Source organism: Vipera berus (genome assembly GCF_964194415.1).
Source record: "Vipera berus genome assembly, chromosome: 2".
Lineage (NCBI taxonomy): Eukaryota > Metazoa > Chordata > Lepidosauria > Squamata > Viperidae > Vipera > Vipera berus.
The window spans coordinates 226,729,000-226,751,676 of record NC_138203.1 but is presented as its reverse complement, the minus strand read 5'-3'; the positions used below and the strand labels follow the sequence as shown (position 1 = coordinate 226,751,676).

At 37.1% G+C, this 22,677-nt stretch overlaps 1 protein-coding gene across 2 annotated transcripts in view; it reads left to right on the top strand.

The window, feature by feature from the left end:
• Positions 1-22,677, top strand: part of VGLL4 (vestigial like family member 4) — a 103,351-nt gene that overhangs the window by 27,650 nt on the left and 53,024 nt on the right. The window contains exon 1 of one of the 2 annotated variants that reach the window (XM_081320468.1): positions 8,231-8,636. The exons of the other annotated variant lie outside the window; for it this stretch is intronic. Within the exon in view, the coding sequence (XP_081176594.1) occupies positions 8,552-8,636 (85 nt within the window). The 5' untranslated portion in view covers positions 8,231-8,551. Of the gene's footprint in view, positions 1-8,230; positions 8,637-22,677 lie in introns of those variants that run through there. 2 annotated transcript variants of the gene reach the window in all.

The window sequence follows — 22,677 nt, the reverse complement described above, 5'->3', positions numbered from 1 at the left end:
CCATTTTGAGACTAGAAATGAAATGCATTCTGGAATTCTGCGGGTACCAATATGAACTGGCATATTTGAACATTGTGTTTTAATAAGTAATTGATACAGGATTTTAAATATGCAAAGATGTTTGCCTTTTCTTTTAAAAATATGCTTTATTTTAATAAACAATGCCAAATGAAATATGAAAATGTAATTTTATTCATTATGGAAGAGTCTCTCTCTATTTTCTCTGCACTTTATTTCCTCTTTTTATTATTTGAAAAACTCAAGGTGGCAAACATACGTAATACTTCTTCCTCCTCCTATTTTCCCCACAACCGTCCTATAAGGTGGATTGAGTGAAGAGAGAAAGACAGAGTGTGTCTGGATGAAAGTTATACCCAGTGGCTTTCATACCTAAGGCATACGTTTTGTTTTGCTCACAGTGTGTATTGTATGACTCAGAGCTAATATAATCTTTTAAAGATTCCACATGTCTTTCCTAACTCTTGTAATATGATCTTTTACTCCTGAATTCAGCCTCATAAACAAATATCTAACATGGAATTATTTATATGAAAGAAAATTTAAAAATAAGAGCAGTGATGATTACTTTTATAATTTTATACCACTCTGTGATATAATTTAAGATAGTTTTACTAAGGTATTAGTAATTATGCTTTCCTTTTTTCTAAATACTTTGCAATACCAACAGCTAAATGGCAGTTAGAAAATCAGGGTTAGCAATCTGATTATTTAATAACTAAATGATGTTCCTTATGGTAGTAAGTTGCTGAAAGTTGTCGCATTTATAGTTTTGATAAAGATACCATAATCAGTTTGCTACTCCAGGAGGAGGACTGCGGCTGATATAATCAGTTGTGTTGCTATATGGCCATCTGTAATTTTTTGTGATTTTTACAAAGACAAAAATATGTTTCTGGATATTAAGCCATTGATTGATTGATCTGTTGCTTTTTTAACAGACCAATCCTATACATCAGTTTTTTTTTAATCACATAAGTTCAGATTCAGTTTTCATAATTCCTGGCCAATAGGCTTCAGGGATTACAGGAGTTGTAATACACATATTAAGAGGGCATCATAATAGAAAATGCTGTTATTTCTATAGAATATATATTCAGAAATTAGGATCTCAACCTGGATCTAGGAGGGATTCTGAGTTGTGTGTTTGCTTAATTAAGATTTCTACAGGTAGTCTTTGGCTTATGATCCTTATTGCAGGCTCAGTTATGGATGTAAATCATGACAGTGGTTAAGTGGGCCACCCATATGACCGCACCCAATTTGTGGCAGTCATAAAGCAAGTGCCATGGTTGTCAAGTGAAGCTATTTTTCGCTATGGGGTGGTTTTGCCAGAAACTAGAAATAAAACCAGTCATGGGACTGGAAACAACCATAAATGTGGGCCAGTTGCCGAGCACCCAAATGTGAGGGCTGGCCATCAGAACTTTGAATCTGGATTGTAAATAGCATTTTTGGGGGGAGGGGGAGTGTCTGTTGTAACTAAGTTGAGGAATTACTGTATTACCAACTAGGTCTTCCTTTTACAGAAGAAAAAATACTGACTCGCATGCAAGCTAGTGGTGGTTATATGAATGTAACACAAAACACATTCTGCTTGATTTCTTAGGTTTGTAAATTATAGTCACATTCCGGAGGTATTTCTTATACATACTTTTTTCTAGTTTCCCGTCTGGGATGGTGTAGATGCTTTCCTTAGATCTATAAGAACTGGACAGCCAAAATATAGAAAACAACTAGATGGCAACAAAGAAATGCCAATGAAAACAAAACCTTTGGTGGTGTCTAGTGTCTATTCAGATGTTTGCAGCCCAGCTCTGATTTCCCTACTTTTCTTTATGCCTCCCAGATTCTCTGCTCCACCAGCTGGATGCAGGTCCTAAAGCTGATTTGCAGAAAAGCTTTTACGTGGAAAATGTCTCTCAACTCCATAGAAGAGATGTAGCCTGGATAAAATGAAGAGAATATTTTGTGTTGGGGGGGGGGGGAAGCAATGCATTTGCTGACTTCTGAAGAAAATACTTTTATGTGATGTGTATTTCAAACTTGTCGGAGCAGTTTTCTCTCTGGCTTTGCATTCTTGTTAGCCCCAGGAGGAATTCTGACTCAGCTTCCTTGTGGGTACCCTGTTATTGGCTACAGCAGAGCCCCTCCCTGCCTTCCTTGAAGTGCTCTAGGCTGAATCAAGAATTCAGGTTGAAGATTTCAGCCGTGTTATTTTTTCCCCTCTGTCTTCCAAAAGCAGCATTTTAAAAATGCATCATAATTACTTCTACTTTTTAAAAAAAATATAGATTGGATCTCACATGTTCTCTTATTTTTTAAACAGCATTTTGTTATTATTATTTCTCAGCTATTTATATCCAGACACTGGAAATAATGCTGTTGGAGGAGAATTAACATGAGAAGAACTAAGGAAGAGTACTGTAATAAAAGTTCTAAGTAGGAATATGTTTTGTACGTGTTCAGGTATTAGCTAAATAACGTTTGCAGCAGAAGTGAAAGGAAAAGGATATATATAGTAGGAAAGGAGGATTTGTCTCTGAAGTACCATCTGGTACCCTGAAATCTCCTCTAGAATTGTTTAGACAGACAACATATATGAGCATCATTGTAAGTTGGTTCACTGTTTTGGTATTTTAGCTTTTCAGTGCACTATATCTTTACAGGTCAGACATGTTCTACTACATGAAAAGACTTGTGGATTGCTAAAGTATTTTAAATGGAGAGCGAGGGTGTGGTATGAGTAAAAACTGGTGAGCAAGCAAATAACTTCTTAGGGCCCTTCTCATTAGTATACATTTTCATAATATTTCCTAGTTTTGCCTCTGCAGAAGAGGTGGTAGTGCAGATGGTATCAGCACACTAGAGTAATTGTAACCTCTTCTTTCTGAGTCCAATTTTGATCTTGTGTAATAGTGGTAATTCCTTAACAGGAGCCAATTGGCAACTATTGGAGAGCCCACAGAATCAGTATTATGTGTTCCAAGTGCTGGGAACCAATATGGACGTAGGCTACTGCATGCTGGACCCTTAGTATTTTCCAAAGAGCCCCATGTAAAGTAAGTTGCATGACTTATTGTTGCTAGGTCCTCCTATGGTAGGGAAGGTCACAACTGGTGCAATTGCACAACCATTCTGCACAGACAGTAGCAACACACTTACATAGAGTTCCATTATTATCTTGGTATGCCTTGGGAAAGAGCAATTGATTCAGTGCCATGCACATCTCATGGAGGAGGCTGTCTCATAGCCAGGGGCACAAAGAATGCCCACTTTCTTGGTCTTGCCAAGTGACATTGCTTCATTGAAGGGACCTGGAATATGTCTACTATTGTGCGATTTGGTGGGACTGGCAAAACCACTGGAAGCAGGAGGTCTGACACTATGCCGTGTTGATCTTTAAAGGTGATAACCAGGAACTGAATTACATCATGAAAGTTACTAGGAGCCAATGAAGCTCACATAGTGGTGATGTTACCTTGGGGTACCAAGAACCACGGATGGTTCCATTTTCTGGATCAACTGAAGCTTCCATAGACTTTTTAAGACCAACACCGCGTGAAAAACATTGCAATGGGCCAGCTTGGAAAAGAGTAAAGCTGGACTGACTGAGCAGTGCCTCTCAATCTAAAAATGGGTATAACTGTTGCCTAAGATAGTTTTGTGCAAAGTCCCTTAGGAGCCATGAGTCCAGGGAACTGTACTAATTGTAGTTCTTTTTTAAGGTCTTTTTTGAGGAATAAGTGTCACTGTTTAGTTTTCATTCATGAGGAACCTCAAAAGGAGCCTTATTATAGCTGCCTGTTTTTTTAAAAAATCCTCATATTATCCAGAACCATCACTGCCCCCTTCTTTTTTCATATTATAGCTATATGATCTGCTGTATATTAGTGGGGAAGTAAATATATATATATATATATATATATATATATATATATATATATATATATATATATATATATATATATATATATATATATATATATATATATATATATATATATATATATATATATATATATAGCATTCACATGTCTTCAGCATTGCCTGTAGGGGACAGTATTGTACTAAAACATATTTGAAAAGATACATTTTTTTTAAAAAAAAACTTTGTAATAAGTCCTGTGCTGCACCAAATTACAGCTTTCACTTCAGCAGGAGTATATTTAATTAAACAATGGAGTGTTACTCTGAGTTGACACAAGAGTTTAGTCACATAGTTACAGCCAAGAAAAATTAAAATTAAAAACCTAGGAAATCTAGTAAAAGTCATTATCAAGTCTAATGTAATAAGGAGAGACCGAACCTTGTGCAATTGTTCTTACTATTATTGTTTTGTCTTGCTTTGTCTTAAATACTGTTATACTGTGTTCTGTATTATTGGGTACAAAGCACAAAACCAATACTACAAAATATTCAGTGGTCAATTCCTAAAATGAATGAAAATTATTACTAAATGTAAATTATGAAACATAACCATGTAATGAGCAAAGTTTGGAATGATACATATTTAACATTGATTACATTTCAAGCTGAGCTTTTTCTGCAGTGGTTGCAGTCTCATCAAATTCTTTTATGAGACTACAGGGAATTACTTCTTAAAAAAGAGAGTGAATATGTTTTAGTACTATAAAAGATACTTCTTGGAGGTGATTCACCATTTTTTTCATGAACATTTATTAATATATGTGTATGAAATTTGGCAATTATAGATGCCTTTAATTGATAAATTTCCTCCATACCTAAAATGCAATGTACTAATCAAAATCAGGTTCTTAAATATTTAATGCTATGTAGTACTTCTTTATGGCAGTTAAAATAGATAGCTATTTTAAATAATTCAAAGTATAAAAATAAATATTAATATTTAATTATTAATAAAATAAAATAAATTATTAATAAAATAAATGCTAAGTAGAATAACATTAAAAACCACCAATGTAGGAAGTTAGCCTCTGCTAGATGGTTTCCATCTGTTTCCTTTTTTTAAATAGATGAGTCTAGATCACAGGTCTGCAACCCGCGGCTCCAGAGCCGCATGCGGCTCTTTCAGCCATCTCCTGCAGCTCCTAGTCATCTGCCATGTGCAGTCCAAAAAAAAAAAAGTGGGACTAAAAAAGTTCAACCAATCAATTCAAATATACAGGGTAGGTGCATATCTCGCCTTGGCTCCACTCTTCAGTCAAACCCTGTTCTGCGCATGCGTACATGTACGCGCATGCACACACATTTTTTGCGGCTCCCAGTTTTTCCTTTTGTGAGGGAACCGGTTCCGAGTGGCTCTTTCACTGTTTCAGGTTGCTGACCCCTGGTCTAGATTAAGCAGGTAACCAATATATCTTAGAATTACACTGAAGTAGGTTAGTTTATTCTCCATGAAATGAGAAAACTGAATTTTAGTCACAATGATTTTATTTTAGGATGGGTGGGAGGGGCAGTGGTGTTTTAGACTTGTTGAGGCATTGCTTGCATTGAAACATTCCAAGAGACTTTGTTGAGCTGTGCTGTAATTAATGCCAAATTTTCCTTCTTCATTAGTTTGCACCTTGCACTCTGCATGTTCTCATATACAGGCACTAAGAGAGCTGATAATACACCTTGCCCATATGCAATGCTGGTTAATACACCTAGATTTTTCTTGTATGAGGGATTCCTCCCTCCCTTCTTTATTCCTTTCTAGGCTTCAATATACTAGACCACGGGTGTCAAACTGCCAGCCCGTGGGCCAGATGCATCATGGCGAAACCACACCCACCCCATTGCCAACAATAGAAAAATAGTCACGACACGTCACATGATGTTGCGAGTTTGACACCCCTGTACTAGACTATGTAGCAAATGGCTCACTATGACAATTACCATTTTCTTATTTCTGGTTTCATCCAGATGGAAAGACATAATTCTTAGTAATTTGTTCCTTAGTAAATTGTTTAGGTTATCCAAACAATTCAGTATATAGCTGAGGGTGTCAGTTGGTGTCATCCAGTTCACGGAATGAAAAATGGATAGGCATAGGGCCTGCCTGGCAAAGGATGTGACTGTGAGAGTGTTCAGGATTAGTTCTACAGTATTATTACAATGTTTTTGTTGTTGCTGCACTTTGGTACATATGTTTGTGCTTCCAAGCTGTGATTGATGGATCAGTTATAAAGTTGCAAGGCTGTTCATTTTAGGGTACTGCTGGAGTGTAAAGAATTGAGGCATATTATATTGTTGGTATAGTCCAGGGGTAGGCAACCTCGGCTCTTTTATGACTCATGGACTTCAACTCCCAGAATTCCTGAGTCAGCATAGCTGACTCAGGAATTCTGGGAGTTGAAGTCCATGAGTCATAAAAGAGCCGAGGTTGCCTACCCCTGGTATAGTCCTTGTAGCTGCCAGCATAATGGGAATATTGGACTGCTTTATATCACTAAAAATAAGTGAAACTGAGGTGAGTTAAAATATAGAAGTATAATAATAGGAAGAACCCTACAGTTTTAAAATTGACATTTCAGAATGAAGGAAACTTTAATCTGAACATGCAAATTCATGAATTATAACTTATTTGTTAGAATACATAATAAGCATACAACAAGACAATTTTAATTTTTCCTGGACATCATTACGGTCGCTTAGTTTCAATCCATTTGTGGCCATGTCTTGTACTATAGAAAAATGAAAATTTAGCTGATTAAGACAAGTTTGATTTGATTCTAAGAAGAATTGGATGGAAAAAGGGATTCCAAAAGACTTTTAGATACTGTTCCACATGACATGATAAATAAAGTGATTATATAGTAAACAAATGTTGTTAATAAAGAATCATTATAAAATTAGATAAAGGAAATTTCTCCTTCATGTTGAGGTCAGCTCCGGATAGGTGCGTGAGATAGCATGGAACTGGCTTGCTTTCTTGTGGGATGTTTTTTGACTTCCCAGTCTTGCCTATAGCTCTGAGAAATCCTGATGGTCTCCTATCCAAATTCTAACCAGGCCCCACCTCCGTTTGGCCTTTTAGAGATCAGCTAAGGTTGCTTGATGAAACTATATTTGAAAGCAATTATTTTTTCATTGAGAGGGATAATTTTAAACCGCTGTATTATTGGTTGTTGTTTGATATCTTAAACTTCTATTGTGTTCTTTTAAGCAGTCAAACTTATATAAATTTATATATATATAAATCTTTACAAAGGAGTTTTGTTTCAACCCCTCAACACAATATTGTCTCCAGCAGATTAATGTGTGATGTTTCTTTAAAAAAAATAAGGAAAAAAAATCCAGCAAACTAGAAACGCTTATTGCAGGATTGTTTCTCAAAATTAAAAAAACAACAGTATTTTCTGATATCCAAAATAAATTTACCTTGCTTCAATTTCAACATGACTGGCTTTTTTCCCCTCTCAAGGGCCTCTTGTGATGAGCTATTCTCCCTCTTCTATTTGGCACTTTTTAATCCTGCTGTCACAGTCCAAAACCTCCAGTTCTCAAAAAGTGCCATTGCTTATTCCAACTCATCCTAAGACAACATTTGCTGTGTAGCAGACCAAGAATGAAACAATGCCTAAATGTATCTGAAAAAAGGATGCCAAGTTCCTGTGGCTCTAAAGTACTTTTTTGGGAACTTAATACTTTTAACCAAATATTTCAACAATTAATAAAAACATCACAGTAGAGTAGTATTTTTCTATCTGCATTGTAACTGCACTGCATATGGAATTAAATAACGGCAGTTGTACTAAAGCCAGCTATGATTCATTTGTAAGTAAAACTCCCGTTATTTTTATTTAACAGTGTGTAGTGTTTTGGATTGAGATTAGTTTGGAATTAGAAATAGTTTAGGAATGTGAAAATGGAGAGAGAAAAAGCAAAGGTGTCAACTTCTGTTTTCAGAAATGAATCCACCCTATACGCTGAGTGTCAATAGCAGCCTGGTGTTTTCTTTTTCTTCTCTGTAGTGGCAGCTGTGCTTCCTGTAAGGGCAGAGGCTGACATGGCCCCTTCTGTGCCATCTTCAACAGCTCCTCCTCCTCCTCCTCTGTCTTGCTTTCGAAACTCCCTGTGCATTTAGAGCCTGATCTTGTGCAGAAAATATCCCTGACATTTGAAGAGCTCCAGGGATTCAGCGAGCATGCTCAGTCGTGGCCGACTGCTAGAAAGAGGAAGCTAGTTTACATAGGAGTCATACCAAGCATAGCCTGCATGTCAGCGCAGTTAACTTGCAGCGGGCTGTGAGGAGAATTAGCATGTCTTTGTCCTAGGAAGCCTGAGCTCTTCCAGGCCTTACCCTCCCCCAGCGCAATCTCAGTGGCGACAGTGGGCATAACCTACTCTCTCCAGATCTCGAGCTCCTGAAGGGGGATTTTTTTTGCTTCCCGCCCGCCTTCCCCCCCCTACTTCATTTTAATACACTTTTGTTTTGATTAGTCGGAGGCTGGGCCTTGAGGCTGGTGGAACTTGGGAAGGAGCCTGGAGCATTTATTTGCCTGTGTTCTTGCTGCTGTTGCGGGGGTGAAAGCAAGCAAGCTGGTCTTCTTTGCTAGCCCACTAAATGCTATTTATGAAGATGGACCTGTTGAATTACCAGTACTTGGACAAGATGAACAACAATATCGGCATTCTCCGCCAGTATGAAGGTAACCTATGATGCCTGTTGCCTGTAGCTTTTTTCCCCCTTTCCTGTGTAAAGCCTCTGTTAAGTTTCCTCCGACTTGGAGCCTTTGCTGTGTGGTGATTCTCCTTCTATGGCCCGACAGTTGTGTCCAGAAAGAAGGGGAAAAAATCATTTACAATATTGACTCTTTTCAGTTAGAAAGATTAGGGTCTTGTTTCTTTGTATTCTGTCTCAAAGTGGTACAAGTTGCATCATACAAAGGCAATGAATACCATTATAGATAAAATGTGTAGTTGTGTCAAAAGTCTTTGATTTTCTGTTTCTGTAGCCTCTGAAAAGCTTTCCTTTGCCTGGATGGTTTTTTTTTCTTGATATACATGACTTCTACATGCTTCCTTTCTACATTAAGTATAGATGAGTGGCAACAATGGCTGAATACTAAGGTGGCAAGTTGTTTTTGTCTCATATCAGTTGCTGGTTTTAGGGCATGGTAAAGTTTTTTTTGATTACTCGGCTCCAGGGATTGAAGGGTGTCTGTATTACATACAGAATACAGAGTGGCCCTTTGTTTGACTTCTCATTTCCTGTACAGCTTTGAGAAAGCTCTGACATGGAGAACTGACTCTCCTCCCCTGGTCCCACATCTCCTCCCTCCAGGTCTGCTCAGCAGTCTGCCCCTCACCGAAAAAGCTACACAGCTGCTAGAAACCAGGCATTCTGGCCATATTCTAGCTGATTCTACCTCTCTCTCTTTCTATCCCATATGTGTGCTTTGCTGATATGGATTTTTTCCCTTACCAATATTCAAATGCAGAACTTTACTGCTATTTAACCAGCACAGTTTTAGTTTGAAGGGGCTCTAATGGCAAGGGAAGGGGAAGGAAAGGAAAGGAAAGGAAAGGAAAGGAAAGGAAAGGAAAGGAAAGGAAAGGAAAGGAAGATAGGCATCACTAGTTCTGGTTGGCAGTAGGGCTGTTTTTCTGTTGGCTTATGTGCAAGTACCAAAACACAGGCTGACACACAAACATTGCACAGATCTCTCAATCTCTCTTTTCCGGTTTTTCAGTTTGAAAGTTTTCCACTATTGTTTGAAGAGCACTTTGTTTTATAGAGATCTGTGAAGAATTTGTTGAGGATAGCAAAGTATAAATCTGCTAAGAATAGGGAGGGGGGGAAACAAATGAGAAAGCTGGCACCGATATGCTGGTGCTGGAAGCACATCAGCTGAAATAACAAGGCCTGCCTTTTCAATAAATTGGATACTCCTCAAAATGCATGTCTTCAATCTGCTTTAAAATAGCAAATATTAGAGATGACTGTGGGAGAAGACATTGTATTAGATCCTTTCAGAGAATTCTTGTTAAAGACTTTCTCTGCCTGGCACATTTCAGATGCCCTGGAAATTATGAGAGCTGGAGCCCCAGGGCATCAGTCGAGATACCAGGTTGCAAAAGGTTAGGCTACCCTTTACAGGTTTGCCAACTTCCTTTATTATAAAAGTTGGTGCCGTGGCAAGACTTGCTAATAGTATTTCCCCTTTAAAGAGCCTTCTGTTTGTTTGGGAGGAGTGTTACTGTTCTGGAATACTTTTCTCCTTGATTAAAATCAAGAAAAATACAACTATGTTTAAACCTTTAGAAAATGTAAATAAGAACAAAATAAGTTGATAAAGCATCTGTGGGTGTGTACATTTTCTTCTTCTTTAAAGATGTGAGTACTACTATGTGTACTTAGAATAGTGAAGGTTCTATGCTACTGTCATGTATTGTACATGGTAGTAGAGCTTACAACTCGTTCTACTGCAATTGACAGTGCATACATGCACAGTCAAGATGAGTAGGATCATGAGAAAAATATAATAATTTTTAAACATTTTAAATTTCACTGTCTTAGTAAGAGATAATTGACTCTCTTACTGGAGGAGAGGGAATAATATATACTTTTTTTCTTCCTTAGACTTAGACAACAGGTTGGGCTCCATGTCCATTTGCCATATCTATGTACTGTTCGTTGTGGCTCCGTGCATTTGGAGGGTATGGGATGGGAAAGTTCCCTCTTAAGGAATTAAAGAATATATTTCATAAATAAATGCTTTGAGACTATTTAATATGTATTCTGCTCAATTTGAAAAAAAAATTGTCTTTGAAAAGGAACTCAATCTACTAGATTGATTATTAACACAAATGCTTCCAGAATTAGTCCTGGAACATTCTGAGACTTTTCAGAAGAGAGAATCATCTTTCTACTAGAAGATAATAGAGTAATGGAGAATTCTGGAACTCTTCAGATAACTTTACTGCACAGGATTTTCCTTGTGGAAAATACACTAATGTACTTAGAAAACACATGAGGAGCATAAAAATGAAGCACATTCTTTTGGCTAGTATTCCTTTATGAACCTAGATTTTAAAGTTGCCTCAAACTAGGAGATGAGTAGCATATAAATTTAATAAAGAAACAATAAATTGCAGGTAAACTTTTCAAAGACTTCCAAGCAATCCAACTTCTTTCTTATCTGATGTCTATGCAGTTGTTTGCTTGAATTAGGGATCCAGATGTCTGAAAGAGCACTTTTATTATAGGGATATTGCAATACTCCCACAAGTAACAGATTGTTTCTTGTTGGAAGCTATTCTCATCCCTTATCCCCACCTCCACTTCAGTGAATTTTATAAATATTAGTGCCATAGGAGGGGGGGAAACAGTACCGCACTATAGGAGGTAAATGGGGATCGGTGCCATACGTCTTACTTCTCCTTGTGCCATTTTTTTAACAAAATTATTCACTTTTATACATATTAGTGGAGAGCTCATCTTTTTTCCACTTCATTAGCAAGGCTGCTCAATAGGCTATATGGCAGTTTTCTTCTTTGGTTCTTCCAGAATTGCACTGCAGGCCCCGTCCTTGGTATTCAGCCATATAGATAGCTGGGGCTTTTTTTTAAATACTCTTAATACCAAACTGTTTTTTTTTTGGGGGGGGGGGGTTTGCTCTGGTCCCATGTTATTATTGCAGGACCTCATAGATCCTTCATAGGATTAATAGATTGGCTATGATAATAGAGGGACAAGCATACTAAAATATACTGGGAAACACCGTGAACATTTTGAGCATTCAGTATCACAGTAAACATATGTCTAGAAATAGCACCAGATTTGAACCTTGCCAGGTTTTCTTTGATGACCTTCCTATGAACTTTGTATGGCAGTTGGATAGGTAGTGTCATGTGTTAAGAGGATGTAACTCCAAGAAAAGTGCTGGATGAGGTTGTCGCTCCCTTCTTAATATCCCCCAGAATTTCTTAGGATCTGGAAGTTTTGGGGGGAAGTTAAAATGGCATCTGATGTTCCTGCTTTGCCCTTTTCTTTGTTCTGGAAGATGGGAGGTGTTATTTTTTCATTTAAAAATTTAAAATTAGGCCAAGATGGGCAGTAATGCAGTTGATACTTGCACTATCATGCCAGCTGCTGAAGCCAAGATTCCATAGTTCTATATTGTTTTGTTTAAGTTTATGAAGTTATGCTACTTTGTAATGACAGAAATGCATACTGCTGGCTTCTTGAGAAATGAGTTCAAGCCAGAATCCAGTGAAATACTGGTTGTATATCTGTGTAGGAAGAGCTGTGTATTTATCACAAGTATCATCTTTAAAATGAGATTTGTATTTATGGACTTTGTTGTAAGAATACAGGTTTTTGGGAGGAATCTCAAGATTTCAGTAGTAATTTTGATTAATTCATTCCTCCTGATTTTTATCCAGATTACACGTAAAAACTGTAAAACACAACAAATTATGCGTGCAGTCCAATTGAAAAATATCTGTTGAAAGAAGTGGGAGCTGGGCAAGGCATACTATATTTATGTTCATTCACCTTAAATCAGGGGTCTTCAAACATGGCCCTTTTATGACTTGTGGACTTCAATTCCCAGAATTCCTCAGCCAGACATGCTGGCTGAAAAAATTCTAGGAGTTGAAGTCCACAAGTCATAAAAGGGCCAAGTTTGAAGACCTCTGCCTTAAATGGCACTTTGGAAAATAATGTGCTAGATTTTGAGGTTTCAAGTGTCTATACTACAACACACTCATTAACTTTAGAGTAAGATATGATTTTTTTGCAAATAGAGCAGAATTGGAGGGATGGTATTGCTTCTTCATCAACTCACGGCATTTTTCTGCTTCTTTCTCTCTGTACTTGGGCCCTTCCACATGGGGCTTTGGCACTGCTCCTAGGTTGCTGCCTCATACAGAATTCATACCCTGTTATTCTCTTTGGGGAACCACGTTCATTTTCTTTTGGTTTGGCTGTGGCATAGCTTAAATTGCAACAATTCTGTTTCGAAGCATTGTTATTCATTAACAGGAATTCCTCCAATCCCTGCCTTGTGGCTTGGTGGCCATTTTGCTCCAGTACACCATGGAATCCTTATATCAGGATTCCAGGCATATTACAGGAAGTCAGGCTTTATTTCTTTTCTTTACCTGGAAGACTCATGTTGGAACAATTTACATCACTTGTGTGATTGCAGTAACTTAAAGTAAAATTTCATATCCGTGAAATTTTAAAATACACCATAAAGCAGAATAGGTGCAAAATAAATGTTAAGAGAGATCTTTTCTATCTGTAACCATATTCCTATAAGGTGAACTTCTTCATAAGCATGTGCCATTAGACTGAATCATTCCTGGGTTTATGTGGACATGATTGAGTCTGTCCTTCTTTACTCCAGTTATTTTTTGTAGTATAATATTCTTGGAATATAACTTGAGCAAGAAATAAGAAATGTGATAAGTTGAGACAATTCCCTCTAGGCATGTTTTGAGGCCCCAAATAGTGTTATTTCTACTACATTTTATATAGTCAGACTAGAAAACTAAATTTTATAACAAAAGAAATTAAATCCATATGTGAAGCTCAGAACCACTACTTTTCCATCCATTTTTGCATGATAGCTCATATTACTTAGCTGCGTATTACATAATTACTTCGCTTACTTCCTGTAATGATGAAGCATTAGTTGGCTGCAAACAACATTTGGCAGAGCTATACAAATTAAACAGTTTTGTCTCTTTTTTCCAAGGCAGCCCAGCATACAGATATGTGATATCAGACGAGAAGCGTGAGATCTAATGTGCAATGAGCAGTTTCTTTAAAGGCTTGTGAATTGCTATTTTGCAAGTCTAATCTATTAATAGAAGTTAGCTTCTCTGTATGTAAACTGAATAATTTTAGAAGATGTTTGATGAACTTTACCTTTGCAGGTTCATATTTTTTAACACAGCAAAAATAATGCCTCTCTTTTCATTGCTTTAGTGACTTAAACATTGCTGTTGTTTTTAGTGCCTGAGACAGACAGACAATTGACTCACTCTCTGGTTGTTTTTCATATTTAAAATACAAAGTAATTTTGGACATTTTAAAATGTTGATTCATTATGAAATTTCATCCTTGTGTGCCTATCATAAGAATTAACAGATGACATTGTTCTCTAGAATTGAGTTTCAATTTATATATTTTATTTTACTATCCCAAATGTTTATTTATATAGAAACTAAAAGTTGCAGTTGAAATTTTTGGGGTCTGAATTTTTTAAAGTTAGGTGTGTCATATACAGTGTACATGTACTTGCAGTTGTGCATAAAAATTGCCTGTTTAAACATTGAAATTCTTGTTTAGTGCATCCACATTGTTGGGATGAAAAAGATGTGTGGCTTGCTTCTAAGTGAATGTAAGCATCCTGGCTTCTTGAATTAGATGCAAATAATTATAGCATGGAAGGAAATTCTTTCTTGGATGCTCAATCTGAGTAAATAATTTTAGATGTTCTATGTTAACATCTGGTGTGCATTGCTTCTGTTTAGTTCCCCCATCTCATCCCCAGCTTGCCTGCTGTGGCATCTTAGAAAGCTATCACAATCATTCTGTGGTTGGCTTAAATTAAATCACATGGAGCCAGCTACAAGAATGCTGACATATACAATTTTTATACTGAACACAGTAAAACCACAGGTCAGAGTTAAAAAGAATTTCTAACAGTTTGTGTCTAGACTCCAGGCTACAAAATGAAGAAAATTTTTAGCATAAAATTGTATATGTTGCAAAAAGATATCAACATTTGAAAAATGTGAAATGTAATTAACAAAAATATAACGTGCAAATGAAGGTAAATATACATGTCCCAGCATAATGTTGCAGGATCCCATCTGAGTCAGTCATCAGGACCAGAGAGAGGTTTATTCTTCGAAGCTTTCAGACTCATGCTGGAGCCCCTCATCAGAGAATTTCTCTCTCTCCAGAATATTACAAAAATTTGGAAGAATAATCCTTTGGCCCCAGTGAGTGACTCAGATTGGATCCTGCAAAAATATAACATTTATAAGATCCCTGAAAGTTGTAGAAATTTAGTGATTTTATCCCAAGCACAATCACATAGTCACAGAACTGGAAGAGGCCATGGAGATCAGTGTAACTAAGCCTCTTCCCTAATGCAAGATCATCCATGTAGAATGCAGCTGCATGATCCCTGCCGGACTATCCATGCTTATTCAGCCTACATTTTTGATATTATGGTTGGTTGTACAATCAGCCAGATGTTTAGATTGGATTTAGCATTTTTGTCTACCTAACAAGTCCTTCCCAAGGAAGGACCTACAATAGTTTCATAATATTCAAGATATTGTCGGAAGATATAAACTGTTCCAAGTAAGGCTGTCTTTTGCAACTGAGTAATGTTTTGTCAATGCTGATAATGTTCAAGTGTTGCTCCAGATATTTTGGAATTGCACCCAAGAAGCACCATTGGCACTATCTTTGCTTTCTAAGGCCACAGTTGTTCTACTTTTGTTCGTAGGTCTTCATATTTTGTGATTTCCTTCAGGTCTTTTTTTCTTCTATTCTGCTGTCTCTAGGTATTGTAGCATTCATTATCCAGACTTATTTTTCTTTCTTATTGACAGTTGTTACGTTGGGGAATAGTGTGCTTGTATGATTTCTAAAATCCCAGAGCATTTGAGTTTGTTAATTTTCTATTCCTTTGTCTGTTTTATGGCTCCACCAGTTTCTTGCTTGTAGGCAAAGGGTGTTTTTTGCCGTTGCTATTGATGTTATTATGGTTCATCACATAGTCATCCAGATGTTCAGACTGGATTTGGCATTTTTGCCTATCTAGCAAGTCCTTTCCAAGGACCCGGGATAGGCAGATCTGGATGTTTTATGGCAGGGGTGTCAAACTCAATTTCATTGAGGGCCGCATCAGCATTGCGGTTGCCCTCAGGGGGCCGGGTAGATATGGCCTGGGTGGGCGTGGGCGTGGCCTACTGGGTGGGCATGGCTAGAGTGCGTATGGCCTACTGTGTGGGCATGGCCAGCTCTACATTGTACGCATCAAGGGTGCCTATGGGGGCCTGGGCAGGAGTGGGACAGATCTGGGGGCCTCTGGCAGAAGGAGGGTCTCTGGGCCAGGGCCAAGGCAGTGGGGGCCGTTCCCTCACTGTTTCCAGGATGGCTTCGTGGGCCGCATGAAACCACTTCGCGGGCCGGATCTGGGCCCCGGGCCTTGTGTTTGACATGTCTGTTTTATGGTGTTACAGATATCGGTCCCAGGATGAAAACTGTTCAGAATAAAGCTGCCTTTTGCAATTGACTGGCAAATTTCTCAGTGCCAATGATATTCAAGTGGTGCTTGTTTTGGATGATGATTATAATCAGCAGCAGCAACAGCAGCATAACAATGTGAAAGCATAACTGCCAGTTTTTTAATTGGTAGTAATTTTTAATTGGTAGTAATTGTTGGGGGCAATTAAGCTGACTTTGTAATAATGCCGCTTGTGGTGTATGTGAAAGCCCTAATAAGCAGGCATATACATAGAATGAAGGCTACTGCTAAGCTTGTAAGCAGCCCTGAGTCTTCGGAGAAGGGCGGGATATAAATGGAATTAAAAATTTTTTAAAAAATATGCATCAAGCTCTTCCCAAATACCTAGGATGTCATTATGTATCAGCGTAGTATATGTTGTGGATACAAGCAGTATAGCTTTTTATAAATAACAGATGGAAATTTTGCTAATGTACAATTTTCTAAGTGCTGTTCAATTATTTTTTTGGGTATGGCACCCAGTGTGCTGATAACCACTAGGACCACCACAGCTTGTTTATGCTGCTTATTATACATTAACCTTTTTAATCATCTTTAAAATTATTAGATTGCAGTTAAGCTAATTTTAAAACAGCAAAAGTAAATATGTACCATCATCATTGGATGTATTTTGGGGATTTTTTAAATTTATTTATCAAATTTATATTTGATAAATTTATACATCTCACCCAAAAGCAACTATTAATATCCTTCTTGGTCATTGATATTCAAATCCTTTTTCTTGTTTGATAAAGTACTTTATAGATGGTTTAGGCTTTGTTTATAAGGTATTGTATAGAATATTATCTATTTATTCTGCTTTATATTTCCATCTTACAGCTTAGTGTGTGTAATTAATGTTATAAAATATGGTGATAGAAAAAAAATGGTGATAGAAAAAACAGTATAAAGACATTCTAAATGAATTAAGAACTGTTATTAAGTAGACAGTATGTCCGCAATAAACTAGAAACATTCTTTGTTTTAGAAATACTTCCTAAAACGATCCTAATGAACATATGATGTATATTTTGGAAAATAGAAATTGGAAGTTCCAAGCAAGACTTTTCTGATTTTCTGCTGCACTTCTCCCTAAAATGATATTGGGTATTTCTAGATTAATTATTTTCCATTCATAGAAGATGTGGAGTAGAATAAAAGCCCATTTTAGGTCATATAACTTTCTTGATTTTAAATCCCTGCTTAATATAGCTTGTTGACATGAAGCAAAATTTAGGAAAATCAAAGAGAAGAGACAGTTCTATTTCCCATAATTCCAGATTTGAGCATGAGACTATGGGCAAACCAGTTTCTTTACTATCAATTTCTTGCCATGTCAAAAATCAAGCTTGCCTTTTCTTATTCCAGCACCAAGCCCTTGACGCTGTTCTAATGTAGGTACCACAGCAAATCCCCCACAATCAATAACATTTCGCGGCCACAAATAAAAAGGCAAAAAAATGGAACAATCTCAAACACAAATTACTCTCTTCTTCTGCATGTATGACAAAAATTAAATCATAATTATGGAAAAATATATTGTAATTCTTATATATAATAATAATAATGATAATGATGATGATGATGATGATGATGATGAAAGGGATCTTGGAGGTCATTTAGTCCAACCCCCTTCTCAGGCAGGAAACCCTATAGCATTTCAGACAAATGGCTGTCCAGTCTCTTCTTAAAAACTTCCAGTGTTGGAGCATTCATCACTTCTGGAGGCAGGTTGTTCCACTGATTAATTGTTCTAACTGTCAGGAAATTTCTCCTTAGTTCTAGGTTGCTTCTCTCCTTGATTAGTTTCCATCCGTTGCTTCTTCTCCTGCCTTCAGGTGCTTTGGAGAATAGCTTGGCTCCCTCTTCTTTGTGGCAGCCTCTAAAATTATTGGAACACATGTGTGAGGATGAGGCAAATGTCAGGGTTTTTTTCAGACAGCATGTTTTGTCTGATATAAATGAAATATGACTCATGTGCAACTGACTCAGTGGCCAAAACTGTGGCATCTTCCATCACCTTGCATTGCTGTGGCCACTTTCCATGAAGTTGGATTATAAAACTGATGACCTGAGGCTGTAACAAACTTCTTTTGTTCCCTTTCTATTACCATCCATGAACTCAGCTTTCTCTGGCAGTAGTTGGGACTGAACAAGAATCAGTCCAAGGAACACAAACTCCTGTTCATAAAATTGATTAAGAAAAAGATTTAAAGTGACAACTCTTGATTTCTTTTCTATATTATGTTTAGGAGATGAGGCTATTTCAAAAAGTAAATTGGTACTTCTTAATCCCCCAAAAGGTGCTTACATAAAAGATTTTGCAGCTAGGTGTCAATATCCCAACTTTTCTTAAAGACCACACAGTGAGTTCACAAGTTGTATTTAATTCCACAGTTTGGGGATCTAATATTACTCATATATAAGCTGGTGAGCTTGTAAGCTGTAATAAATATATGCTGCAATCTATGTTTAAATCAAATCTGTTCACGTGATTTCACCTCCTTCCTTCCCTGCTCCTACTTGGCAGAGGTAGAACAAATGAATGTTCAATAACATATTTTGGTGACCAAGGCATTAAAATTAACACATGAAAATGGAAAGTGTTTTAAGTAACATTTCCCAGATCCTGCTTACGTAGTACCATCAAGAAAGCTTAAGTAATTGGCTATATGGTATATCATCAGCTGATATCCATGAAAAGGCCTTAAAGCCCAGGGTAAACTCCTAGTGTTATATATGTTTATTTGTTATAAAGTTTCTGGTGAAAGGAGTCTATGAAATGAATCACAAGGAAATGGGCTCTAATAGTCTGCTTGTCTCGTTGTGTAATAACACTTACTTTTACCTTTGATATTACTCACAGAATTTTACTTTTTGATACATGAGACAAATTGGTAGCTTGTGGTTTAGGAGAAAAATTGTAAATTCTTTCATATCCTAGATCTGAACATTAAGATTCAAGGTACTAGTAATGGTGTTCAAAGCTCTACATAGCAGGGGTCCGGAGTACCTTAGGGAACACCTGCTGCCGGCATCAACTTCCCTCCGCCCTGTGCGTTCCCACAGAGAGGGCCTCCTCAGGGTGCCACCGGTCAGAGAATGTCAACTGGTGGCCCCCAGGGGGAGATCCTTCTCTGTGGGCGCCCCGGAACTATGGAATCAGCTACCGGTTGAGCTCCGGACGGCGCCCGATCTTCGCTCCTTTCGCCGCGACCTAAAAACATACTTTTTTGAACAAGCTGGCCTGGCCTGATGAGGGGATTGGGGGGGGGGTTGTTATTGTTATTTTATTGGGGTTTTAAGATGTATTTTAGTATATGGGCATGTATTTAATCATTTTCTTAACTTTTGTAATCCTGTATTTTTATTCTTGCCCTGTTCACCGCCCTGAGTCCTTCGGGAGAAGGGCGGTATAGAAATATTATTAAATTAAATTAAATTAAATTAAACTTTTGTATGTTTTTTTTTACAATCTTATTTTTTTATGGACTTGCCAGTGTAATAATTTCCAAATTGAGAACGAAGTGATTTGCTTTATTAATTTAGAAAAGTGTAGAAAATGTAAATGGTCTACAAAACAAAACAAGATGACTTGATAAATACTGAGTCTCAGTATAGGAATTTTAGTTACTTGAGTAGCCACTAATAGTTTTCTCACTCTTCAGAAAAAAATCTTCATAGTTTTTGTAGATCCAAGTTAACTTTTATCCTTTAGATTTGCATGTGGCTGTAAACCAAACCTACTGGTTTAATGCATGTAAAATAGTATTCATCATACTTTTATAATAAAGAAAATATATCCTTTCATATATCAGTTTGCTTTTACAGAACAGTGGAGAGAATTGCCTTTTACTGGGTAGAAAAGTGATAAATTCACTCTTCCTTTCAGCAGGCCTATTTTCAAACAGCTAGTACAAAGTAAAACCTTGACTTGGAAGTCAGTGTTTGATACTAGATTTTAGCATTTTTAATGTTAATTTCTTGCAACTTTGTTATTGTTGGTTTCATGGTTCCTTTCTTGTAGAAACATAATAGCACAGAAGAAATGATTCTTTTCAACATGCAAGTGGCTGGTTTTGACTTTTACTTACCGTAGTATTAGTTTGAATATTATTTTATTGACTTTTCATACATTAAACATCATGTCAATCACGTGGCCCCCAGGGGGAGGTCCTTCTCTGTGGGCGCTCCGGAGCTATGGAATCAGTTACCGGTAGAGCTCCGGATGGCGCCCGATCTTCGCTCTTTCGCGATCTGAAGACGTTTTTGTTTGCACAAGCCGGCCTAGCCTGATGGGGGATTGGTGGGGTTTTTATTTTTGTATTTTTATTGTTGTATCTTTGGGGTTTTATAATTGTAGCATATTAATTGTTTTAAAATCGGGCAATTATTTAATATCCTTTTAATATTTGTAACTTTGTATTTTATTCTTGCCCTGTGAACCGCCCTGAGTCCTTCGGGAGAAGGGCGGTATAGAAATATTATTAAATAAATAAATAAATAAATAGACAGCAATATATTAAAGCTGATTTGAGAGAGATACAAATCTGTATTTGTTCTTAATAGATTGAAACTAAACTAATTCTCACATCTGCTGTCTTTCTTTTCTTTCGCTGCAGTAAAATAACATGAAGTGCTTTGAAGTTGACCTTCAAAGAGATGTTTTTAAATGACTGTAATTTAGAAAAAGTTGTCTAGAAAATGATGGATGGTCTTATTTTCTAGCATTTGTGTGTGTTTGGGTTTTTTTTTGTAAAATATTGATAAAAATGATGGCAATGGAAAAAAGTAATCTAATGCACAAAGTTGTGTTTCCTTCAAAAACAGCAATTCACATTGTTAATTATAATAAGAACACATTTATTTTTCAAGGATACAAAGTATTTAAATACGTACTATGCTAGATGTATCAGTAGTGTGATTAAAATATATTTTTAAATAATATATGATTCCTAAGGCAATATAACATAAAAAGCAATTAAAATCTAATAAATAACATTAACAAGTAATGTTAACAATAAGCAGATAACTTAAAATCTATAACATTTATTGGTTAAAAGGATGTTCTATGATAATATGAAGGGCTTTTGGAAATAAAAATTACTTAAAATATAACAACACAAAATGAATGTAAGTAAGGTGGAGGAAGATTTCATAAGAGAATGAAATAGTATCTACCAAGCAGGAGAAAGATAACAGATTTATTGCCAGACCAGTCCTTGTAGAGCTTCCAAAACTGGGGTTTGTGTGTTTGGGGAAGCCAATTTTGTCCATTCCCATGGCCAAACTCTGATGAAGTATTTCTACTGCCTCACTTAAATGTGATTTAAAAAGAGAGAGTATGTCATTAACATAGTGATGTTACTGCACATTTTTTTATTTTTATCCTGCCTTTATTATTTTTATTAAAAAACATACCTAATAATCCTTCCTCCTCGTATTTTCCCCACAACAGCAATCCTGGCTGGAGAATAACTGTCCCAAAGTCACCCAGCCAGCTTTCATGCCTAAGGCAGGAATAAAACTCACGGTCTCCCAATTTCTAGTCTGATGCCTTAGCCACTGGCTCTAGATCAGGGGTGTCAAACTGCCGGCCTGCGGGCCAGATGTGTCATGGTGAAACCGCGCCCACCCCATTGCCAGCAATGAGCCTTGGTGGAGCAGTGGGCTAATGCCTCCTTAAGTAACACCAGCTGCCTGCAATTAGTGCAGGTTCGAGTCCCACCAGGCTCAAGGTTGACTCAGCCTTCCATCCTTCCGAGGTAGGTAAAATGAGGACCCAGATTGTTGGGGGCAATAAGCTGACTTTGTAAAAATGCCGCTTGGGGGGGGGCGAAAGCCCTAATAAGCAGGCATATACATAGAATGAAGGCTATTGCCAAGCACATTGATTTGTGCTTCTTAGATTGTAAGCCGCCCTGAGTCTTCAGAGAAGGGCGGGATATAAATGGGATTAAAAAAAAAAGTCACCATACATCACGACATGTCATGTGATGTTGCGAGTTTGACACCCCTGCTCTAGATCAAACTGGCTGTATTGCTGTGATTTTGTGTAGATGCTAAATATGAGAGATAAAAAGCACACCTGTGGACCAGAATAATACATCCCATGGAATAATGCATAAAACTTCAGTTATACTCATTTACAGAATAACCAAGTATGAATGGAATCCCTACAAAGCTGTAGTGCTCATAGCCATCTCAGGAGCCTCTTAAGAAACAATAATGCTGTTGATAATATCAAAAGCCACTGAAAGTTCCAGGAATAAAAACAAGATTGTATTCTTTCTGACTTTTTCTCATCAAAGGGTCTTCCACAGATAATGATAGCTATTTTAGGGTCAAAACCAGGTCCTAAGTACCAGCTGAAGTAGATTTGAAAATTTCACCCACAAATTTATTTTATTTATTTATTTTATTTTATTAG